We start from the raw sequence: 25,883 nt of genomic DNA, 5'->3' as shown, positions 1-25,883 counted from the left end.
GATATATAACTTTTTTTTTTTTTTTTCCCCTTCTTTTTGGAATTCCTGAGGCTGCCTTAAACTTCTCGTTTCTTTAATTATGTTCATAGAATTTAGTGATTAAGTATTGTTAAGTAAGTTTGCTTGTAAAAAGAATCGGCATAAGAAAATTCATGGCTACTCATACCCGTTCTTGTTCATTTATAAAATTATTTGAAAGCCATTTGTGCAAGGTGTTGTTAAGGATTTTTATATGACATGCATTGAAATAGGTATGTTCTTTTCATGCTGTACGTCTGTAATATCAGGAGCTTTGTTTAGAAAAACAGAATGCTTTGTGGCTATTGCAGTCCAAGTAATAACTTACAGTTCTGTTTCTATGAACAAAATAGTGCCACTCATACCACAGACAAGTAGACAAGAATTGAATAGGATATTAAAGTCATATCGTACTTAATTGGTGGCACATGAACTTCACTGTTCCTGCTGAAGATCAAAGACTCCTTGCTGCGTCTAAGCAGTATTTTGTGATTCTAGTTTGGCCTTTGCAGGCCAGAATCATGGCCATTTTGCATCACATCCCCATCACAAAATTGCCATCTCATCAGGGCCTTCCAAAGAGAGAGTGCTGATGTAGCCACTGTTCAGTCCATCTGGGTGTCCCTGTGACTCCTGGCTGCTATGAGTGTTTTATGTCTAGGTTTGAAAGAGGGTTGTATTTCTTCAACTGTGTAGAGTAGAGAATGTTCTTTTATCATGGCATTGTATAAGCGACCCTAATTTCCACCATACTTCATCTTGTTCTTAGTGAATTGATATAGTTGCAATGCAGTCTTACTGTGTCTTTGCCTTTACTTCAGGTGAGTTTATTGTAAAGAATTGTAAAGGTTTTTGCTTGAAATACACTTGTAAGCTCCAACTGGTATAAAGAATGTCTTTCTCCAAAATGGGATAAGCCACTTGTGCTCTCATTGCACTGAATTCCTATTCATTTCAGGGTGCAGAAGGAATATTTTGAATTAATATATGAGAGTAAGTTAAAATATGCAATATTTAAAGTTTGCTGGGAGACATGTAGTTCCTGTTTCTTAGAGCTGACCCCCTATTGTAGAAAATAAATAGTTGAGCCTGTCATTTAAAATATATTCCTCTTTTGATTGTCAAGGAGGAAAAATCAAATAGATTGTAAGGGTCACTTTAAATATGATAGCTGATTTGATTGTCATGGTGATTGTCACAGTAGATCTAATTATGTTTATGCCTCTGATTATGATTGGCAAATAAAATTTATTGGAGTTAATGTTACAGCATCACTGTTATGCCTCTCCAGTACATCAGAAGGGACATTATTATAAATAGATGATATTCATGGAGGTGGGAAGATTGCTAAGCTATTACTGTGCTGCTTTGAAGATACCAAACTGTCATTGTTCTCAGCTCCCTATTTTAACTACCAGTGACATTTGTGTTAATATCCCCACATGATATTTAGGGTTTTTTTCTTACTTTGGGCAAAAGTCTGAGAGAAAAATTTGTGTTGAGTGTCTTGTTGGGAAGGAATCTTTACAAGTATATAATTTGGTTTTTGAAAGATGTTGCTAAAGAAAGATGAAAACCAAAGGCGCAGCAGTAGATAAAGCCTTTGTCATCTAAAAAGAAAAGCTACTATTATATAAGTAATTGCAACAATCTTATGTGTAGTGAAAAGTCAGAATACAAGGAAGATTTCTAGTAAAATGCAGGCTTTTCCAGAAGCTAAAGAAGAGTGGTGAGGGACAGGAGATCAGGACCTCTTCAGCAATCTCTGTGGCATTTTTTCTATCCATTCTTGACTGGAGAGCTAGAGGCACAACATATTAGTTCATAAATCATGCAGCATAGTAAACTTTTTCCCTATACCCCCATTAAGAAAAATAAATGCAGAAATACTTTTTAATTGATGCACAAGGTATCTCCCCACTTTCTCCATCAGGTGGAAACTATTGATTCATAGGACCATAGTTACCTGCAATTATTACCTTGGGTATGTTTCACAATAGAAGACACCCTGAGGCATACTCTGCCCTGGCAAAGGATTGTCTCAGAAAGTATAGCAGGAAATCTAGTTCACAGAGGTGTATTCTATATTGGCAGAAGAGTGCTTCCAGCAGTGAAGCAAATACTGCTTCCTCAGACAAAATTATGATACACAAGCAAAAAGACACATTTTACTGGTTATAAATTGCATTGAACAAGGGTTTATAGCAGTCTGGAATGGTCTTGAAATGATACATTAACTGATATTGTTATACTGAGTGAAGTGTTGAGCCTGGTTTGAAATTGCAGGAAAGCAATCCAAACTCATCATCAGAACAGTATGACAAATTATCTCTGATATGTTTATTCTAGTTGTCAGTTGGACTTAAATGAGGGATAGACTATTGACTATATTCTACTAAATCACTGAGACAATGGTGTTCAGTCATTCCAGCAATATCTCTGTGCAACAAAGCTGCAGAAAATGTAATTGTGAATGTGCCAAGAACCGTCGGAAGTTCTGTCTTCAAAAATGTGGCCCTAATTCCAACAGCAGCTGGGCCACGGTGCAAGCAGGAAAGCACGCACCGATGCCTTCCATACCAGCGTGCCATGCACATCTCACAGTGTTCTCTGCTGTAAAAGGCCTATTGGCATGTACTCAGCCAAAATGGGAGATAACTACAAATATATGGAGATGATCTCTAATAGATCAAAACCAGTGTCGACCTCCTCCAATAGCGAACAATATATATAGATTTTCTGATGGCCATTTAAGATGTTACTTCATTTATAAAATGAATGTAGTAGTCACCTATTGATTGGGAATGGAAAGACTGAGCTGTGTGGACTTTAGATGGAATGCTTTGCTCTCGGAAATTTTGCAACCTTACCATGGTACCTAATTTATTCAGTTGCTATTCTAAGATAACAAAAATCAATCTCTTCACACCTCTTGAAAGAAACCATACACTATAGAAAACTCTCTCTAGCCAGATCAGATAGGCTGTGTTTCAAGCAAAAATAATGCTTGTGCCAGCATAATAAATAAAATACTGTAATTTCAAGAAACTCTAATAAGTAAGTTTTTGGTACCTCTTCGTGTCTTCTAAGTTTCTCTTGGTTATCTTCTGATATTTACTTTGAATGGGCTAGATATCTAACCTGGCTTTGGTAAATGGAGTGTGCATATCCTTTAAAGTGAAATCTGTATGAATTACAGTCTTGTCTGGCTCTGTGACTTTCTTTATAGACTTGCACAAATCACTCAATTTCTGTAATATCACTGTGAAGTCAGCCTATAGCAAGATTTGAGCAGGAAAATGTGATTCCATTTCAGGGATTATTTTGCTATTACAAGATATAGTTTTGTTTCATTTGGGAATGAAGACAGTTTCTACGTCACTTACGAAAGCAGACGCAGTCCGTCTGTCTTGGAGAGGTTTGCCCCTTGCAACTACTGCCAATCAGGCAGGGTGCTTAGGAGCTGGGAGCATGAGTTACTGGAAGACAGCATGATTTTTTCTAGGAAAATGACTTTTCCAGAACTCCTGGGGTTGGAGGACACCTTAGCATTGGTTGGATTACTGAGTCTGGGGTTTTTTAGAAGTGTTTTACATATTGTAATCAAAGTTTTTAATATGGTACCAGTCTGAGACCGGTATGTAAAGGAAACGCTGTTTTTCAGAGCTTTGATAAGTTGAAGTAAATGGAAAACTAGGAGTTTCTGCTAATATAGATACCTCAGTTCATCTTAGTGCCTACCTCAAGCACTGCAGTTTGAGCAAATTGATTAAAGTCTCAAAGCTGAGATTATATACATGGAGGATATTAATGGCATAATAAGATTACTCTGTAATGCAGCAGACATTCTTGCCTCTTCTTTTATGTGCATGGACTGGGGTCCTGTGGGAAAGTTTTAACAGTATCTCACCAGACTAACCCTGGAGATTGCAAGGGATTGCAGGAGGCAGTGGAGGTCAGAGAGGCAGCAGTACTGCCTGCAAGGCCAAAACACAATCCTTAACATTGCATTCATTTCTCTAGCATGCCAGGGACATGCACGGCTAACAACTCCTGCCAACCTGAGGAGGAGCAGCACACCGATCTGCCACATTTTTACATTTCCTAAAACTAATTATCTTTTAATATTTTCATAACCCTAATTCTCTACTTATCTGCAGCTGAAGTTCAAAGTGAAATTGAACGGATTTTTGAGTTAGCAAGGACACTGCAGTTGGTAGTGCTCGATGCTGATACCATTAACCACCCAGCTCAACTAAGCAAAACCTCTCTGGCTCCCATTATAGTATACGTAAAGATTTCTTCTCCTAAGGTAAATATTTTACTTTTATTCATACTGTGTCAGTCTTGAGTTTTTAACCCTTTCTTTTGTGTCCTAAATTCAGATTATCACATGTCCTCATTAAAGTTCAGTGCTATATATGGTTATTGCTTCCCTTTGGATGCTGAAATACCAATCAAAAAAAGTATCTTAGTTTTAGTGTGACCAAAACCTATTTTGGAAAAGAAGCTGTAGCTCCAATGTTTTTTTAAATTGGGATGACACTTTTAGTATCAATCACATAAGTAATGCTAACAGTTTGTTAAATGAAAATAATGCAGAAATGTAAGAAATATTTTCGTATAAAAAAAATCAGACTGATTGGTAAGCTTTAACATCTAATGATAACGTACTCTTTCATTCTGTGAAAAAAAACCCTGGACAGACCTTGTGAAGAGGCATTTGAAAGAGAACAAAGTTATGGGAAGAGAACTCAGGAAACCAATCAAAGAATTTCAATTTAGAAACAAACAAAACCAGAAGCAGCAGAGGAAAATAGGAAGGGAACTTTTTAGTGCTCATAACCAGAAAGGAGATGTTGGGAAGTAAATGAAAATTACCTTGTTCTGGATGTAAACAGCATGGAAATGCTCCTAAAGCCTGAAGAATTTGATCTGCTTAAGTGGACAGTTAAAAATATAAACATTTTAAGTGTTTATATACATACATGAAGTCCAAACCTGCTCACTTTTATTAATGTCTTATTTTTCACAGGTTTTACAGAGGCTAATAAAATCTCGAGGGAAATCTCAGGCCAAACACCTTAATGTTCAGATGGTGGCAGCTGATAAACTGGCACAGTGTCCTCCCGTGAGTCACAGTTAATTTATGTCTCATCTTTGAAATGTGCCTTTCTTTTCAAGTACGAGGTTAATTACCTAATTTCTGGGAGTGTTTGCCCTCTTCTGGCCATATTTCACTATTGCTTTTCTGCAGAATGCCTCCTGAGGTGTCTGGGCTCTGCACAAGTGTGAAGGGAAAAAACAGTCCTAGTCACAAGCAGTTATTAGGATGTGTGCTGATGCATTCACCACTTATACAAACTGAGCATTTGTTTTTATTGATAATTCTTTTGGGGTTATTTGTCTAAAAATGAACCCTCTTGGTGACAGTGCTTTATCTCTGGCAGTTTAGGGTAAGGCTGATAGTTTGAGCAGCTCACCCGGGGCGTATGTCACCACAGCCCATCACGGCTGGAATTCTTGGTCACAGTTTTGGCAAAGAGCTTTATGGTACTGTGTCCTGAGAACTCTGCAGTTCTTCCATTGATGTGCACTGAAGCAAATGCTATCAATTTACACCTATAAAGTGGAGATGATGAGACCTCAGCTACGTTTTAAACAGGGCAAGCGTTATTATCTGCATACTCAATTGTCAAGAGTATGAGTAAGAGACCAGAAGGCAAAGGGTCAGTTCAGTTGCAGATGTGGGAATTTGCCATAGTACAAAGCTGAGTGAGCAGTATGTTTTCATCATTTAAGTTCAAGCATCTCGGTTAAGACAGTAGTCTCGTTGGGTCCCCAAGAAATCAATGAAGAATGCTAGAGACCTGTGCAGTTTTTCAAAGCCTCCTTCAGGAGTACTTCTGTCTCCCTGGCCAGGGAGGGAATGGAGAAAACTCACCTCCTAACCTTAGATGCCTAAACTTGGACTGTGTGACTAATCTCTTACCTAATATTTGTATGACACTTGGAAAGCGGATGATCTGTATTACTCATGTTTCTTCCTGCTGTTAGTTATTGGTCTTAGTTTGTCCCAGTTTTCTCTTAGTTATTCTAGATATAGGGAGTGAATGCCTTTTCTTGACATTCTGTTTTGTTTTAATAGCTAAAAACTTCAATATTTAGCCTTTTTTTCTGGGTATTTGAGTTTTATGATTTGCTGAAGCTGCTTCTTCCTATCTTCATTGACTGTGCATTACTGGGTGGAAGTCATGAGGACTTGCTTTAGCAAATGTCGTATTAGTGCTAGTTATAGTTGCTGTCTTTTGTATCAATTGCATTAAAAAAAAAAAAAAGGTGAAATAACACAGGTATTAGAAATGTGATTCATTTTTGATGAATGCAGTATGCGGCCATCAATGTCTCCAGGTGATCTCCCTTTAGCTGGTGGCTGTTCTCACTAAAACCTTTCCTTTATCAGGAAATGTTCGATGTAATTCTTGACGAGAACCAGCTTGAAGATGCTTGTGAGCACCTTGCTGACTATCTGGAAGCCTACTGGAAGGCCACACATCCACCTAGCAGCAATCCTCCTAACCAGCTTCTCACTCGCACACTTGCAACAGCCACTCTTCCTATTAGCCCAGGTCCAAATATTAATTTACAGGTACAGTTTTTATGCCATCTCTTCTTCTTTTTCTATGAACTTCTTCCTCTTCTAAAGAACAGTGGTAGTCTGATACTAGAGTATGCTGAATGTCTTACTGTTGATAGAGTTAAGAGCTTTTTCAGTGCATATTCACCCATTTTCAGTGTAAGAGTCAAATACAGGCACATTATTGTTATTCCTATTGTATTCATAGTAGCATGTTTTTACATATTGACTAGGTGGCTGGTTTTGATTCCAAAGACTAAGCCAGCCTGACTGAAAACATATGGTGTTGTGAAGTGAAATACTTCAGGTTTTATTGTGCCCAGGACACCACTGTGCCAGTAATATATGTACCAGCCACAAGCATTTTCATAGCTGGCCATGTGTAATCCAATCAGAGGAATAAAACTGGGCTAATACTATGCGCGTTACAGCCTCTGGTAACTCTCTGACTGATGGCCACATGATTGCTAATAGGCAAATCACTGCCCCAGAGGCCCTGCATGACAAATTGGGCTATGTACAGAGCAAATCCACAAATGTTGGAGGGAATCTGTTCTTAGCTTCTCACAGGCTATGGAGTTGTAGAGGTTGAGAATGACTGACTGTACTAGTGAAGTCACAAGGCACAAGTGGCCCTTCCAGTGTTTCCTTTGTTCTTTTATTCATTGGCTAGTGCTGTGAAAAGTACATAGTTCCTTCAAGCCAAACTCTTCCATAAAACCGGAGTCCCCCTGCACATTGTGCAGAAAGACCTTGAAAGGCAGTGTGTTCTGAACAGCGAGGGTACTGACTAGTGGGCTGGGAAAAACAGGCTTTATTCCCACCTCTGCGCTGACCTGCCTGTTGACTTTGGGCATATTGTGTCTCCTCTTTTCTCCTTAAACTTTTGGGTTGAATAATTGTATTAAGGTTTTCAGCATAAGGAAGATGCTGTCCTTTGTGTATGTGTTGCATGGCATGAAATGAGATCTTTAAAGATGCTACTTCATTATAAATAGTGAGTGACGCCTTGAGGCCGAGAAGATCCCAGTGGGGGTTAAAATACATCTGTCCCAGATCAAATAATGGCTTACTACGTCTACATTTCTGCCTAAGTTCCACATATGCCTATAAGTTACCTACACATCAGTTACAATTCATAACTTTGGCTGAGAAAAACACCTTTTAGAAAATCAAAGAAAAAATACATATCTGCACCCAAAGTAAAATGTGGAAAAATTGCTCTTCGTTTTGTATGATCTTGCAAAACAATTTTTTGTGCCAGAGAATTTATTTCCCATTAGAAGACTGCAGACTTGACAGGTTTGTTTTTTAACAAGAAAAACTACTTCAGCCACCTTGCAGGGTATCTCCTTCTCTTGCTTTCAAAAGCAATTGCAGGAAGAGAGACTGTAAGCGATAGCTCATTTCTGCCTTTTTTTTCTGTCCTCAGAGCTGAAACACCCTGAAAAAAATTGTGAGCTGGAAGAATTTCTGAGTATGAAATTCAGTATTGTTGTGTGTAGACTTGCTACCTAAACTTTCTTTGCTTTGTAGACTTGTTTATTATTTTGTTCAAGTTTTTCTATGCCTTTTGGGTATGGATTTATTATTCACTTACTCATTTTGTTAACCACATTCTCTAGTGGAACTATACAGAGTTCTAATAACACTTTTCTGAATGTTATGCTGTGTCCTTACAAATTAACATATTTTAAGGACTAAAAATGCAAATGTATTTGCAGTTTCACAGTTTGTTTGTAGATCTACTAATCCAAAAATGTGATGCAGCACGAGTCCCTTATGGGACATAGAACTTCTATGTTCCTTTTGTTTCATTTTCCTATGATACATTTTCAGCTGACATCTCAAACCTGAGCCTGTCATGGTCTTGGCATAGAGTGGGTTTATTTTCTAATCGTGGCTAAACCCATTCTCATAATAGTGTTAAGACCCTCTATTTGGAGAATTTAAACTCAATGCACTATTTTTGTGGACTGCTCTGCAAAGAACTGTGCCACCAAGCATTTGGCCTGGAGGAGCCAAATCCGTGCTGCAAAGCATTCAAGTCATTCTCCCCCAGGTCCAATGCAGCACGCCTTTGCCATGAGACTTAATTGGGTTTTGTAGATTTTCAGTCCCGACTGTACATTGTAATGGGAGATTTGTGTTGCCAGCTGCCAGAGCGGTATTTTTATAGCATGATGCTGACTGTGTGCATTGCATGGCACAAGGTGCTTGAAGGTGTGAGGCCTCCTGGGGCTGTTTGGAATTAAGTCAGTGAAGACCATACACCTCCTGTCTGTCTGGTGGAGAGCTTTGAGGCAAACTGTCCTGACAACTGTTCTCAGGTTTCCTCTTCTAGGGAAATAGTTGGTTAATTCCAGAAAGAAGACTGGAGCAACCTTACACACATATGGTACAGGTGATTAGGGACCACTGCATGGAAATAGGGAGGAAGCCAACTTGACTCCGTGGACACAGACCTCTCTCCTCTTTCAACACTGCTTAAACTCTTTCCAAGAACCTCTGCTTCTTTGAAATTGCTACCCAAATAATGAAATGAGCTTGTTTCAAACTTCCTCCATTTTAGGCAAAAACCTTATGAGATAAGGCCGTAAAATCCCATTGCTGAATCTAATCCAAATCAGAGCCTTAATTTGGTTATCAATCAACCAAAAAGCCAGACCCTAACCCAGATTCAAACATTACCTGCTCAGTGTCCCTGTAATATTTAGGGAAAGTTAGTGTCAATGAATTTTCTTATAAAGCACAACAGCCCTAACGCTGTTCTGAAATTGCAGGTATTGTATCTAAATTTATTCATTGTGCTACTCCACACATACTCATCATAGCAAAGAAGATGCATCTGAATTTGTAAAAGTAGTGTTTTGTTCGAAGCAAGTTCAAATTTTGCATTTGTTCTCAAACCACAGCAATGATGGATTTATTAGTCATGATTATATATATATAGGTACATACATATTTGGCATTTGATCATATGAGAATTGAAGGGTTTCACATCTGTACCCAGTTTATGTGCCTTAAAAACAGTCATGGTTGTGAACTAATAGAAGTGTGTTTACACATCCAAAGCAGGAATTGCTTTAGACTCTAGCTTTTCACTTGATTTCATTTATAATTCACCTCCGTTGAGTCATTCCTGTTCACTTTGAACACATCTATTCATGTTTACAGTTACTACATCCCTTTTCTGGCAAATCATAATCATCTTGAGAATCATAAAAACAAGAAGAAAAAAGAAATTGGACCGCTGTTTCGGTTACCTTGTTCTCATCTATACCATTTGTTTCGAATTAGGAACACATGGAGCAGCCCAGCTAGTTGCTGGGAAGTTTACAGAACAAAATGTTGTCTTAGAAAATGAAGATTCGTCAAATTATAGAATTGCTGGTTTGAAATATGTTACTTTTTGTAAGTTTCTGATAAAATACAAATTTGTTCCTGTCCAATTTCTGTAATTTTACTTTTTGGGTTGCTAGGAAACCCACCTGCAGGATCTGTGGCTGAAGGACAAAATTTCCTCCTTCCCCTAGCTTTTTTCCACAAAATAGATGGAAAGAAGATATGTCCATGAGCTGCCCCAGAGGCAATCCTTATTTTTAGACAACTCTAAACATAGGAGGGCAAACTTCAGACTAACTTTGGTAAATTCAGAACAGTCTCACAAACAAATGCTTGTATAATTCTGTGAAAACCTACTTGAATTTTGTGCCAATAGAGATGATTTTGTCTTGATGTTCTTCACTTCATGTGAGAAAGATCATTCAATTTCATTATAAACTATTTCTTAAAATTTTGAAATTGAACTTGAAAAGTCTTTGGCTGTGGGTTGGGAACAAAAGCAGGTTAATGCAATCAAACCCCCAAATGACTTAAATAATGCCACTTGTTCGTTTTGCAGTGATTTCAAAGCATTATGCTGGTGAAGAGTTTGTTATTATCTGGTAATTTTTATTTCAGTCTTTTAATAGTAGTGATGTGTTAGGAAATTCTATAGGTGATAATATCACTTGCTTGCTGCTTTTAATGGCAGTGGTCTGTATTCTTGAGCTCTTAAAATTGTGAGGTGAAAGTTTAATTTTTCATTACCATGAAGAAACAGATTTATTGCTGAGAAAAACAGAAGGTCAGTGATACTTGTAGTATCATAATACAAACTTATTCATACCAGATTCAGTTGCATTTTTTTCTAAAAAAAAAAAAAAAGCTATCCTAAAAGAGCTGAGGTTTTATACTTCAATTGTCTGCTGGAAGCCACCTCCTCAGCCCTCTAAAATCACTTTCTCATAGTGGCTGTTTTCAAGCAGGCATCTGTAAACTCTCAACTGATACCTGCCCTTTTCTGGCATGATATGTCCTCTTTAATTTTTCTGCAGTCTGTCCTGCTTCTGCATGCTTTTTGTCTGGAGTGTGGTAGGCAAATATTGCTAACTGGAATAGTCAGAAACATCACAAGAGACAAGAACGTGTCATAGAATAACCCAAGTACCACCTTCCATTCTGATGAAAGGAAATGTTTGTATTATAATACTGCATCTTCAGTAAAACTTGAATTCTGGTTTAATTTTATTTTCTAGTTTAGATTCGAAGTGGATTATTGTGTACTTCAATTTTATTGGTTTTGTGATCCTTTCTAGCTGAATTTGATATTGGGGAAAGTTTTTAAATGTGTACTGCATATATGTGAACTTACTGCTGGTTGTGATAGCAGGGATCTCAAGGAGACCAGAGGAATGACCATTCAGTCCCTGAACGCAGCAGTTCACAAATCGAAGAGGAGGCACGGGTTGAGCCCATCAAGAAGTCCCAGCATCGCTCTTCCTCAAGCCAACACCACAACCATCGCAGTGGTGTTAGAGGCCTTTCTAGGCAAGAAACTTTTGACTCAGAAACACAAGACAGCAGAGATTCGGCTTACGTAGAGCCAAAGGAGGACTACTCACATGAGCACGGTGACCACTATGATTCTCACAGGGATCACAATCATAGAGACGAGTCTCACGGGAGCAGTGATCACAGACATAGAGAATCAAGGCATCGCTCAAAGGAGAGGGACCGCGAGCAGGACCACAATGAATGCAACAAACAGCGTAGTCGGCATAAATCAAGGGACCAATATTGTGACAAGGATGGGGAAGTGATATCGAAGAAGCGTAACGACACAGGAGAATGGAACAGGGATGTTTACATCCGTCAGTAACTTTTGCCTCCGGCAGTCTTGTGTTTCTTTGAAGTCTTGTAACGATACCCCTTGAAAATATCTTTGGGTTCCTCATTGCAGAACATATGGTATCCTTCTGTATGCTGATTTGTATTGCTGTTGCTTGCATAGCAATAGCATGAAATAGAATATTCATATACTTATTTTTTTGGTTAGTGCTATATGAATTAGTGTAGTACAACTGAAGCATTCCTGATGTTGTACTATGCCATTTTCAAGCTGTTTTTTGGTAGCTGCCACTTGAACAATATCTGTTGCCATCAAGGTGTTGTTAGTGTTTTTTAAAAAAAGGTACATTTGATGTTTAATGACTTCCCGTGTATTCAGCAAGCCAGAATCAGCACATAAAAAAAAAATCTAAAACTTTTTGTCTGCTCTGGTTTTTAATTTGTATGCACTTGATTTGCATATTGATTTAAGAGCCCCTCTCTGTTGCTTGTACCTCTGGTGGACTCCATTCGAAGACAGAATTCAGTCTTGCCTTACACGCAGGGGGATCATAAGTCAAAATCTATTTTCTATGTACTGGTACTGTGTACTGTATATACAGTTTATAAATGTTATTTCTTGCAGACACCTTCTTACTATATGCGTTTGATCACACTGTTTTAGAGTCCTAATGCCAAGTCAGCAGATTTGCTTTTGAATTACTGGCAACTGGAACTAGCCTCATTTAGGAAATCTGTAACAGTGTTCAATCTAAATACTACTTCTTCTGTAGCAGAAAGCTTATACTTATTGTAAATACGAATGAGAGCTTGAGATAAAGGGTCTAACTCTTATACCTTGCAAACCCAGTTTTGCATTTTAAATTTACGGTAAAGATATTGAACTTACCACTATAAATTATTCTTCTCTGTAGAGGTCACAAAATCGCAATGGGCACAGCTTAGGTTTTGTTCTGTTGTCAGAATAATAGAGCACATATGGCAGAGGTGTGTATGTGAGCGGGTGGGTGGTGGATGGGCGTATGTGTGCGTGTGCATGTTAGGCAGCAAAGTGTGAGAATCTACTGAAGAAAACAAAGGTTACTCAAAAGCCAAACAGGTCTTTTTCTTCATTCTGACTATTACATTAAAAATCTAAATTGCAGTCAGGGAATATGAGGGAGTTTACTGACCCAGGTAATTGAGAAAGCATAAATCTGCTGGCTCTTTGTTGAGACTTCAAGAGAGTAAAAGGAGGGAAATGTTACTGTGTTTTACTGGAAATGTAAAATCCTTGTGGTTTAGAGTATTTGTTTTAGTAAGAAAAGTTTACACAGCTTGTGGAGAGTTATTTTGTTGGAAAATAAATTTTTGTAGCTTCTCCACTTTTTCTACACTTCCCAGTTCCTCTGCATTCCCACTCTGCAGCCAGCTCACTGCTTTTCCTTCACCTAAACTGTTGTGATGCTGGTGAGAGCTTAGAAAAATGACTGTGAAAATACTGTTAAGAGCTTGCTAGAGAAAGTGCATTGAAATCAAAGGGAGTGAAGAGAGTTTGTTTTGCATTGAACACCTGTTGCACTGGTAAGCGGGGGAAATTCACTATTATTTTTGACTACAGGTTCCATACCCTTGCCTAGTGTAAAAGCTGTTCTGCATCACATATAGTCTTTGCAGTAACTGTATGAATGAAATACTTTTTGTATTTCCCTGTAAATAGCACATTATATAAAGACTGTAGTGGGATGATAATTAATTTAGCTGGAAGTTCTTTCTATTTATTATTTTAATTTTGGGAATATCAGCATTGCCTGATTTTGAATATCATTTTAGTGAAATGGATAAGATATATGGCAGGTGCATGTTTTCTCCAGTCTCCTATTCCAGCATCCAAGCAATTCAGTTTAACTCCCTTAAACATACTCTGTCCTCCCTGTCCCTCTTGCCTCCCTGCCCCCTGATGCTTTATATGCACTTTTTTACAATGATGTAAGAGTGTGAAATTCTACTGTCAGGTATCTGGCCATTTCTCCTGTGCTGCTGACTGTTGTGGTTTTTCAAGGTTAGTATGTGGCTCAAAGCATGAACTGTGGGGAACACAAGGAAGAGGGTATTTTTCTAGAAATAAAATTATAAGCATTTTTCTCAACATCACTACATGACATTGTAGACAAAGGAAGTATAGGTAAGTAGATCTGTTGTATTACTAAATGGATATATGAGAGTATAAAAACAGTGGCTTTTGATACAAGAGGATTTTCAGGGTATCAGTGGAAAACTATGTTGAAAGACTTTGTTGTTTGATTCATATCAGATCACATGTAAATGGAAAGAGAAGTTAAATGGGAAGAGAAGTTAAAATGTCTTGCTCTGTGTCGCCTGGCTTTAGCTATTTACCAGCTTCAGTGAATGCTGTTGCTCCCTACAGCTGTTATATGGCAGCTGTGTCCTCCAAGAAGTTACCTATGGATTCCATTTCAGTACCTTGACTTATTATTTTTTTTGCTGGTTTTGGTTTTGGGGTTTTTTTGTGTGTTTGTTTTTTCTTTTTTACTTTTGCTTCAGAGAGTGTTTGTTTTCCACCTTTCTTAAAGTATTTTTTAAGGAACGTTTGGCAGAATTTCAAAGCACTGAGTAGTGGATGAAAACCATGGAGTGTAGGTAGCCATGTATAGACAAATAAATGAGAAAATAAAGAGCATAGTCCAAGCCCTAGTATTTAAGTATGGGCTATATATTGATTTATGGAATATAAATATCACAAAATAAGGCATGTCCTAATCCAACTAATGAATCATGTTTTCTATAGTGCTGCTAATTATGTACAGACAACATAGTAACACCACATGTATTTCTTAGGCAGACTCACTTAGTAAGTTTTTATTAGCCTTGCTAAGATACTTCCCGCCGGTTATTGTTTTATGAGTGACAAATCATGTGTAATGTGAGCTTGTACTACACATATTGCATAATAGCACCTGCCTGCTGAGCACTACTTTGAAAAGCACTTTAACAGAATTATTTCAGTAAGAAGCTTTAAAAATACTCCAACTGGAGGACATATCAAAGGTTATTGTGATGAAATGTCTTTGCAAGTTTTGCCAATAGAAAATTTAATTATTGTTTGCATTAGGATACTAATGAGTTCATATTTCTGTATCTGGTTTCAGGAGCTTTGAATCTGAGAAATAGTAAAGGTCCCAGTGAGCTCCAGAGTTGTTTTATGTATGTGTGGTACAAAACAAGCTGTAAAATTTCTATTTAAATGAGCTAAAAAGATAATAAAACCAGTGAGACAGAAGGAAAGAGAGAAAGAAAAAAGAGTTGTGATACATAGCTCTTGTCAGCTCTTGCTCTATATTTTTCTAAAGAATTTCAGTATATGGAAGGAATGGGATACATTTTTACATTTACATGTATATATGTTAGATGTTAACGTTATTTTTGTATGTCTTTTCAAATGAATACACATCAGTACTGTTCAGCAGCCTGAGTCTATCCTTTATCAGTTGTTTAGTGTCACACAGACAGCATGGAAGACAGAATTCTTGAGGAGGGACTGGAGGGGGTGAGAGTAACAGTCTCCAGACCTGTTAAGGGACAGGACAGTGGGGATGAATAAGCAAACAGGTTTGTGCACAAAAGCAGCATCAAGTAGGATTTAAGAGCTGAAAGAAACTATTTTTAAATCTATCCATAAATTACTGCCTAGATATTAAAATAGTCTTCTAGAATACTCATAAATTCATATTCTGTGTCTGGTATCAGGAGTTCAAAATTTGAGAGTTCCACAGTTTTTACTTCTCAAGGTGTAAAATTATATAATTTATCCTAAGGATTTGGCCCCAAATAATGAAGACTGATTCTAAAGCCACAATGAGTTTGAGTGGTATACCTGGTTTCACAGAAATCTGTAAACTCTTAATCTGTAGCCCTTACTATAAGTAGAGAAGGAAATGAAATTTCACTCATCAAACCCTGAATAAAAGTAGACACCTATTTTTTACTTCTCCTTACATATCTGGTTACTCACCGTATATACATACAGTTCCTGCCTGGGTCTAATACCCTGCCCTTAACACTTACTGTCTTTTATGAATTTGTTAGTAATTACCTTTTTTAAGCTCTGTTGGTTTGTAAAGTCATACTTGCATTCTGTGACACCTGCAGAGGTTTTAATGTGAGCCATCATTCCCTTAGCAGTGAGTGGTCTGACTGCTTTTAATCAGTGTCTATCCAAAGTAAAAGGGTTAGTGTAAACCACCTCCTGTGTTAGTTACTAAAGCCTCTTAGAGATTTTTTGGTTTGTGGTTACATTTGGTCTCTGACTGCTTTAACACACCAGGCTGAAAGCTATTTCCCAGATGCTTTTGACTTTAATTCTATTCCATCCATGAAAATAAAGCACATTTCAAAAAACTTTATAACATAGTCTAGAGGAAGAACAGAAAAATGATTTTTTTTTGAGTGTAACATTTCTTGTGTACATTTACTTATATTTACTGCGGATCTTTCACCAAAATTTTAGTTCATCTATTGTCTGTAAAATATGTGGATGCCATTTTTATTGTGAATGTTTTTAATCAAATGTTATTCAATCAAATTTATTGCTTGGCAATTTGTCTATAATTTATTTCTCCACTTTTATATAACAAACTCTTATATATGAGCTTACGGTAGTTTTATAGAGTTTCTTTTTATAACTTACCACCCTAGAGATGTGTTCCTACGCAGCCCCAAAAAAGATTTATATCAGATATAATAGAGATTAAGCTGGTTCTTCTAACTCATCTGTGTTCTCTTTTCTTACTTTATTCTTAGCACTTTTATCTATCATGCTTGCCTATTCTGCACTGAATTCTAGCAGTACAAAATTGGATTTGCTCATCAATTTTTTTTAGTCATGAACAATTAATTAAACATAAAAAGAAGGTTCTTTATGTTTTAAACTACCCACTCCAAAGTAATTTCTTGTTGATCACCATCACCACTCTATTTCTTACTGAAATATTTCCTTTTCCTTAAAAAGCATATGAAATCCTATGATCTAAAATTTGGTGGACTCCATGACACTGAAACAGGAAAAAGCTGTGTAATAATTTCATACTATACTAGGCTGCCTATTTTAGTATCTTTATATTGACAAAGATAAATATTTAGATTTGGCACTATTACTAATCACTATTTCTGCAAATAGAGAAAAATACTTTTCAGACTTTCTTAAAGACAAGATCTGATTGCACGCCTAATTATCTATTTTGTAGGGTTAATCTTTAATTACAATGATAATAACTTTTTTAATTTAATATATAAATATCTCATATAGTATAAATATATACATATATTTAATTGTGCTTCAGCAGTTGGTGCTGAAGCATAATGATTCAGTGTGTAAAACATTCTTATCAGGAAAGTAATCCTGTTATGTATTAAAAATATATATATACACTATCAGAATTGTGACAGTGAGAAAGTATTCCTACACTTCTAGTTAAAATCACAGTAAGGTTAGAAAAGAAAATAAAAAGGAAAAGAAAAGGAAAAGAAAAAAGAAAAGCAAAGTAAAAGAAAAGGAGAAAAAAAGAAAAAATAAAAGGAGAAAAGGCATATATCTAACTTTACTGATCTGATTTAGCCAAGCTTGCAGTCAAAGGAAGGACGCTGGTGCCTTTAATGGATGATTTGGAGCATCTTAATTGAGTTTCTGTTCTGAGCTGCCTGATAGAGAAGTCTCTCCCCTCCCCACCACCACTCCCCAGTTACCAACAGAGATAGTGGCCTAAGGGAAACAGCTGAAGCTTTTCCTTTTAATATGCTAAGTGTTCTTTTAAGTCTAGGAGTTGACTTTTGCAGAAACAACTCTAGTAGTTAAAGTTCAGATATCAGTAATATTTTCAGGTGAAGTCTGGTCTGCAATTACACTGGAATCAAATACAAGTCAGTCATTTTTCTCCTCTCCTCTCCCCACCCCAGAAACTTCTCATATAAAATCAAGTGAGATCACCTTCTTGAAAAGCCTGTTAATCATTCAAAACTCAAGAAATCTGGGCAGGTCTCAACAAATCTTCCACTCAAATTCAGCAATCTTAATTCTTTCAAATTCAGCATTGCAAAATCCTGCTACTGAAACTGGAGGCAAAGTTCCTTACTTTACATGCATACACAAATTTCAGTATATAGTCTATGTGTGCTGATCAATGTTTACAGAATTTATATATTCTGCAAAAAGAAAATGCTTTTTTACTAGCACTGACGTAAAGATTTCAACATGTACTTACAATAAAAGACTAATCCCTTTTGTTACCAAGTAATTATTTTAGCCATATTTAGACTAAAAAGACTGCAATTTATAGTATGAGCTTTCATGATTCTAAATAGGGTATCTCACGTACTACTGATGAAACAAAATTACTTTAAATCTTCTTTAGACACATTGTGGTTAATGTCAACAAGTGACCAAAAGTAGACAAGTAGTTGACAGGAATTTCATCCTCCTTTTCTGCTAGTGTAGGCCTTACAGAGGATGTACTAGTCAACCGTGGCAGAAGAAGGGGCATTTGTTTAAGAACAGTAGAAAACACATAGTATCAAAACATTTATAGCAAATATAAGTAAACCAAACTACTGAGAAACAGAATTGTATAAATTGTTTTGATTGTGACCAAATGCAAAAGCACTTCTGACAGTATAAAGACAAATTATAAAAGAAGCATCACTCTTTTTAATCCAACCAAATAATTATGTGTGAAAAGAGACACTTTCCAGAAAATGCTTTTAAAAACTGGAAATTAATAAGAGGAAAAAACTAAACACACACAGATGTCAATTTATGTTTTTGAATTGTACTTACCTTTTCTCTCTAATTTCAGTGCTACTGTCAGTTCCAGCAGTACTAAGAAAAGAGAATACTGTTCAAACTGGAACTGAAACAGAATTTTCAAATACATCTAATTTAAGAAATTTAGACTACTAAATCTTTGAGCAGTGTATTAAGGCAGTTCTCATTAGCATGCTTCCCCAGTTTCAATTTTCCTATGATTTTAGCTGGTGACACTTTCTAACCAATGAAGAGTTAATATTCTTAGTTGTTTGAAAGGTGATTTGCAACATTTCAGATGGTATTATGCATTGTTTTCTGTCTTTCGATATATTAATCACAACTGTAGCCCCTTCTGTTGCAAATGTTTGATTTTAAAATTGTCACTTGTCAGCCAGTCCAATCGGCTATTTCAGAACCAATACAGTTTATGCATGGGAAGTTTGATGTTGAAACAATATTTATTTACATTCCCAGAGTGAGATGGTTTAATATATTCATGCTGCTATAAAAGACATGCTACAAAGCCTAATCGTATTTTGTGTATATACTATGTGTACAGAGAATCTTGCTTGTATTAAAATAAAAGAGAAATGAGGTTCTAAGTATCAATTTATAAAACAGTTCTTTGTAAAATGTTAGTGTTTCGTGAAGAAACGTTCATTTAATGAAACATTGCCTATTGGTAAACCTCCATAGAAACGACCTTTTCTAAGATTCACAATAATAGTTCCCATCTATTTTTTTTTTTTGTTTGCATTTCATAAAGTAGCTTGCTTCCCCTCCCTATACTTGCTGCACTAGATAAGCAACTCGCATGGGGAAAGACAGAGCAGACATCAGTGTGAGTGAACATACTTGTCATTCATGCACTGACCTCCTGTAAATACAAAAGCAAATGGAGACTTAAAAATGATGCTGCCCTTCCCCCAGACATGATTTTCTTTCTGCAACCTGTGGCTCTTTCCCAGCAGAACAGCTGGCAGATTTTATGGCTGCCATAGCAACCCTGCCGTCAGCCCGTTGGCTTGGCAACGTTGCAGCACTGAGAAACACACTTTATGTCTCAACTGTCCGTAGACACACAGAGGTATTTTTTCAGGTGGCATTCCTAAATGCTTATTTACTGTTCAATTTAATAAACTTTGCAATAAAAAATCCTATACAGTCCTTATTTGCCAGTAAAATCAGATCATCTTCCGTGAAATCTTGCAAAGAATTAATATCCATTCCTTGCAGCGTCACAGCAGATGGATCAAATCTCTGCAGCAGCTTCAACTGATCAAGAGGCAGACCAGCTCCCCTCATGCCTTCTCCTCCAATGTGAGGTTCCTTTTTAAGTAACAAAGAAAAGCAAGTTATTGCATCAGTAAAGGTCTTAAGTGCCCTAAACGTATTCTGGTGAGTATATGCAGAGCTGCCTGTTCACATGGACCAGCTGGGTTTGTATCATTCATAGCAGGGGAGGATTTAGAAGTAACGTGGCCCTTCTTTTCTTGCCTTCAGCTGGCCAGTATGTATAAAAGCATACATACAAGGTCCAAATTACTTTGAGGAGGTCGTGGTGCACTTTATTCACTTCAGCCCAGTAGTTTAGAGCACTTGCTGAGGACAGGTACACAGGTTTAAATCAATTCATTACTCAAAGGACAGAAACATCAAAAGAAAGTTGTTATCACCAGACAATAAGGTGTAAAGGTTTTAGGTTGCTACTTCTAAATGATGCAGAACTTCTGTGTACTGACTGATAGCTACGTGTTAAGTCAAAAATAGTGACTCCTTAGCCAGTTACAATATACTCAGTAACAGTAGTAGAAATAACTGTATTCTTCACATTAAAAATTCAACTGGAGACTGAAAGCCCCATACCAAAATACTCTGCTGCCTGAAGAGGCATTATTTTGAAAGATGAAGCAGCAGAAAAATCTGAACTTCAGATTTTCTGTCATGTAATTTAGACTAATGGGTAAATGAGACTACTGTTACATGTGTAGGTATATAAGGGCAGAGAAAGAGAAAGGAACAGCTTACCTATCTGAATTCAGGAGATGCCATTTGGCATCAAAATCCTGGAGAAGGGCTTAAAATCACTGCCCTTATCTCAGTATTTCTTGTGAATAGCCTTGACTGCTTCTTATTTATACCAATTCCTGGAAAAACCTAATTCTTAACTAAAAGTGGATTGTTCTTTCAATGCATTCAGTAAGAAGATACGACAAAATGTGCAAAAGCTGGCATTGCAATATCGAAAGTAAGTTTCACTTGTAAATCTAGTGTAGTCTATAATGCAGTCTACCACAGAGCATTTTTTTGAGCCATCACACTTTGCTAACACATGAGCTCACCCAATCAGCACATGATGTGAGTTAGTTGCTTAACCATGTACTGTATGCTGTAAAGCCGGGCAGCCAAGCATTTGCAGCCTGATTCTTCTTTTCCCTCAGCAGGATTTCAGTGCTTTCAGGTAAGAGACAAAAAGAGGTGTCCATTGCAAATTGAGAAAAAAACAATATACAAAGGGAGACAAGGGCAGCAACTCGTAATGGATGGAAAGGTAGAAGTCTAGGGAAAACAGTACTACATCAGGTCAAGCAACTTGCTCAAAGACAGACCAGTTTTCTCCTCTACCTTTTCCTTTTTCCTTCCAGTTAAGTTACTGCATTTAAGCTCATATACAATATCTCTTGTGTAAGCCTCTAAGAGGAAGTAAGTCTGCACAGACAAAGGATCAGCTGCCATGCAGTAACCTCCACCTACGAGATCAACACCTAAGGCTCCATCTCCTGTTCCTTCCTTACCCAGCATGATTCCAGGACCTGTTGCTAATTTCAGAAAACGGGAGACAGTGAATTGTTTATAGAAGGAGGTGTTCATTGAGAGACTAGAAGAATATGGGAAATACATAAAGGAACATAAGGTAAGTCAGCCCTAGACTGCAGTTCCTGTTCACTGGAAAAGATCACCTTACTTTACCAGGGAACTGGTTATAAGATACTATAAACTTTCTGTGGGTAAACACTTCAGTATCATCTCATTTAAAATATACTATACACAAAGCTTAATTTTTACAGATAGGGCATTTGTGTGTGAAAATTAGAGCTTTATTCAAGACTGATATTACTGGTGGGAGGAAGCTTATTAAGGAGGAATCTTGCATTTGAGTTAATAGGGCTTCTGTTTTGCATTATTGATCTATCAGGGATAATTTTTATGCTGTTAGGTAAATGTATAATCTCAGTTGAAACAGCTGGAACTGAAAAATTCCTAGTAAATGGATGGTGAGAAAGCAGGCAGAAGAACCCTGACGTACAAATCTTACAAATCATACAAATTTTTCATTGTACACTTGTTGTATGTATTTTTTAAATTTCAGTTAAAAGATGCATCTAAACTTCTTAAGACAGATGCAACTCATCACAGAATGTATAAGCTAAACAGGTTAGACTTTTCATCAAACTATGATGATAAACAACTAACCCACCCAACTCACCACATCAACAAAGAGGAAGAGAGACGCATATGGTCTGATGATAAAAACTCTTTCAAGGTACTAATAAAGGTAACATATTTTTGAATGTGTTCGGTATAGATAAAAGATTCTACTATCTCCCTATATATTACCTCCTCCCAGACTTATTAATGGTAGACAATAACTCCAAAAATTACAAGGTACATTCTTGGGACACTAAGCCTGAAATAAATTTGTTCCCTCATTCCTTTACATAATGCAAAAATAGCTCCCATACATATTAAATCCTCCTTCCTCAAAACACAAAGTTCTTTCCATTTATCTCCATCCTTTACGCAAGTCTTCACTACTTCAGTGGCATTAATAAAAAATTTTTCACCTCTCCTGTGAATGTGCAAAAAAAGAAAACAAAATATATGCATTAAAGTACAACTGCAAGAGAAATTTTATCCTGTCTGAACTATCTTTTGTCCCTTTTGTGTTTTAAATGACTTGTACAAATCAAAACAGCCACGGCACACAGTAGGAAACTACTTAACAATCCCTAAGTGAAGCTAAATTAAACATGAAAATAGATGCAAAAGAACCTCAGAAATCCTTGTGTTATTTCTATCCACAGCAGTTAAAATTGTCTGCAGTGAAAAAGATTTATTGATAGTAAATATAGCGTGTATCTTTACAGTGCCAAAACAAGCTCACTGGATTGTGTGAAATACCCTGAAAATACTATTACCTGTGGCTGAAGCCGGAGGCATGGAAAAGTTTTCAGGGCCCAAGCAACTTGCTCCTCATTTTCAGAGAGTGTAATCGTACATGTACTATATACTAAAACACCTCCTGGTTTCAGCAATTTCACTGCCTGCAGGGAGAAATAAACAATAGTTCAGCTTATTTTTAAATGCAAAAACTTTCATATTAAGCAACACTAACCAAGAAACCATTAAGCTATAATATGAAAACTTAGCACTTAAACTCAAATCTTTCTGTCTGAGATAGCCATTAGGATACTAATTCTTCTCAGGAAATGCAGTAAAGGATCCCATGGATTATAAAGATTCTTCTTTCCAAATCAGCATTATAGCTCATGCAGTTTATTAATGCCATTGTAATGATTCATCTTGTAAGATCTGTTATTTGTACAGCTCTGCATATCCCAGACAAATTAGTTCTGTTTTCATCACCTGCTGCCAACCATGTATACACAATATTTTTATCAGTGATCTTAGATGTCAGCTGTTTCCACGTATTTGGCATGGAAGCTATATATATGCTGCTTTTCAAGGTGTGGTTCACTTTGAATACATATAATTCAGCTTTCCACAAGCTTCATGAAATCTCGTCTTTCAGCATCAGCCCAAGCACACTTTTACTAGCATGAAAAATATGGCCTCCTGGCTTTGTACTCCACCTCATACCCTATACAGTACCTCACAACACCATTGCATGGGAGTTCTATGGAGTGAACTTACAAGAGTCTGTGCTGCTGCAGACAGAAGACTTTAACCTGCTCCATGAGTTACCAGAAATTAAAAGTGATGAAACTGAAGGAATTAAAAAAAAAAAAAAAAAAAAAAAATAGCATACCAGGTTGGAAGAAACCTCAAGTATCATCTCGTCCAACCTTTCCTGGCAAAGCATGACCTAGACTAGATGGCCCAGCAGCTTGTCCAGCTGAATCTTAGAAGTGTCCAACACTGGGAAGGCCACCACTTCCCTGAGAAGATTATTCCAATGGTTGACTGTGTTCAATCAGAATCTCCCCAGGAATAACCTGTACCCATAACCCCTCAGTTTTTCCATGTGACTCCTTGTAAAAAGGATATCTACAACTCCTTTGTAGCCACCCTGTAAATTCCACAACATGGTGATAAGGTCTCCCCTGAGCCTTCTTTTTTCAAGACTGAAAAAACCCTGTTCTCTCAGCCTTTCCTCATGGGGCAGCTTCCCAATCCTTTGATCATCTTTGCGGCCCTTCTTTGGATTCTTTCCAGCCTGTCCACATCTTTTTTGCGTAGCAGGGACCAAAACTGAACACAGTATTCCAGGTGTGGCCTGACAAGTGCTGAGTAGAGTGGGACAATGACTTCTTTCTCTCTGCTGGTGATGCTCTTGTTGATATAACCCAGCATCTTGTTGGCTTTCTGTGCTGCAGCAGCACACTATTCACTTACACTGAGCTGCTTGTCCACCAGGACCCCCAGGTCCCTTTCCACAGAGCTGCTCCTAGCCAGGCAAATCCCAGCCAGTGCTGTACTCTTGGATTGTGTTTTCCTAGGTGCAAGACCTTATACTTGTCCTTGTTGAACAAGTTTCTTGTTAACTCACTCTTCCAGCCTATCCAGGTCATCCTGCACAGTGGCTCTCCCTTCTGAAGTGCCCACCTCCCTGTGAATATAAAGGTTTTTATTTACTATAACTTATATATACCTTGCCCATGCTCCAATGAATTGATTTCACCTAGCAGATATGGTGGAGCTGGGAGGTTAACTGAATCCTAACACTTCTTAACTACTGAAAAGGCAGGGAAAATGAGGTACCGTTTTTCAGTATGAAGTTTTATACTGAAAAAGCATTTATGTTCAATTTAGCTTATCTACTCAATGATTAATACATACCACCGTGAAAAGCTTGCGTTGTAGTGGTTTATAAGAGGTCACTTCCTTTAAAGTCGAGGCATAAGCCATGTTTGGTCTCTGTCCCATCCCACTACATGGAGCATCAAGAAGAATTCTGTCAAATGACTCTGGTAAGAATGGAGGTCCTTCTGTAAAAAGCAATCAGTAATGTGAAATGTAGCTGGTTTTCTCTTTGAGACTTCACCATAGGTAAGGACAAGCTGTTACTGTATCTATAGAACATTTATGCTATAGGTAGTGTCTCTCAGCTAGAGAGAAGTTTCAGCATTGCTTGTAGTAGATTTCATCTTCCAGAAAACCAGAAAGTGTTAGTTCTGTGAGCTCAAGCAATACATGATCCCTTTAGAAAATAATATTTTTTTAACCTTAATAACTCAAAAGTAAAATGTAAAAATGATCAAGCAAAATGTTGAAATATGATTGGTCAGAGGTGCTGGCTACAGAGTTGTACATATAGGCTGTAATGAACCACAGTCAGCTCATATCTGAACCAAGTGTACAAATCTTCACTCAGAGAAGCCTGCAGTTAACAATTAAGGCTAATAATAATAAAAATAATAATAATAATTGGACTGTCTATATAATAACTATTTCTTGCAATGCATATATTTCCGTAGAAATAAAACACTTCAAAATAACATTAAATATTACAAGTTCTAATGTGTGACATGTGCTGTCTCCACAGCAGAACAATTCAGTAAACAAGGACTGTGAAAACAAGAACAATTTCTGAATATCACCTGGTTAGGTAAGGGAATGTATAACTTCTGTTTGCAGAGCCTATCCTTTCATCTGAATCCCACTGACTCAACAGCCCAAAAGTTTCTATTGCCTTAGGGCTAGACAGACGCTTCAGCTCAGCATCACCAAGACAAAAGTGGTTCCATACATATATCTGTGAGTATCTAATGAGGAAGAGAGACACACATATATGCTTTACCTCTCTTCTTCCTTCTGTTTCTCAAATATTCGTTAGGTTACAAGTGAAAACAAGTGAGTGACTTTATACTACTGCTACCTAGCTTGTTCTAGCACTACAAAATGAGTCTATCCAATTTATCTACTTCTGATCCACTACTAAAACATTCAAAATATTCCATGTCTTACTTGCAGGGACGTACAGAAAAGCCTTCATAATCTCTCAGTATTACAGCT

General features: G+C 37.2%; 2 protein-coding genes across 15 annotated transcripts in view; one reads left to right on the top strand and one right to left on the bottom strand.

The window, feature by feature from the left end:
* CACNB2 (calcium voltage-gated channel auxiliary subunit beta 2) overlaps positions 1-19,786 on the top strand; it is a 250,596-nt gene extending 230,810 nt beyond the window's left edge. For 6 of the 11 annotated variants that reach the window (XM_030476366.1, XM_030476381.1, XM_030476425.2 and 3 more), the window contains 4 exons: positions 4,179-4,330; positions 5,054-5,149; positions 6,482-6,667; positions 11,367-19,786. In XM_030476366.1, coding sequence (XP_030332226.1) covers positions 4,179-4,330; positions 5,054-5,149; positions 6,482-6,667; positions 11,367-11,858 — 926 coding nt within the window. In that variant the 3' untranslated portion in view covers positions 11,859-19,786. Of the gene's footprint in view, positions 1-4,178; positions 4,331-5,053; positions 5,150-6,481; positions 6,668-8,087 lie in introns of all 11 variants that reach the window. The other 5 variants (XM_030476373.1, XM_030476384.1, XM_032919764.1 and 2 more) reach the window with 2 other exon arrangements.
* Positions 11,061-25,883, bottom strand: part of NSUN6 (NOP2/Sun RNA methyltransferase 6) — a 29,155-nt gene continuing 14,332 nt past the window's right edge. For all 4 annotated transcript variants that reach the window (XM_030476445.1, XM_030476462.1, XM_030476470.1 and 1 more), the window contains exons 10-12: positions 24,708-24,856; positions 22,826-22,951; positions 11,061-19,955 (exon numbers count right to left, since the gene is read on the bottom strand). In XM_030476445.1, the coding sequence (XP_030332305.1) occupies positions 19,743-19,955; positions 22,826-22,951; positions 24,708-24,856 (488 nt within the window). In that variant the 3' untranslated portion in view covers positions 11,061-19,742. The remainder of the gene's footprint in view (positions 19,956-22,825; positions 22,952-24,707; positions 24,857-25,883) is intronic.

The sequence above is a fragment of the Strigops habroptila genome, chromosome 1, assembly GCF_004027225.2.
Source record: "Strigops habroptila isolate Jane chromosome 1, bStrHab1.2.pri, whole genome shotgun sequence".
Lineage (NCBI taxonomy): Eukaryota > Metazoa > Chordata > Aves > Psittaciformes > Psittacidae > Strigops > Strigops habroptila.
The sequence above is the reverse complement of the archived record's forward strand: the minus strand, read 5'-3'. Positions and strand labels throughout refer to the sequence as shown.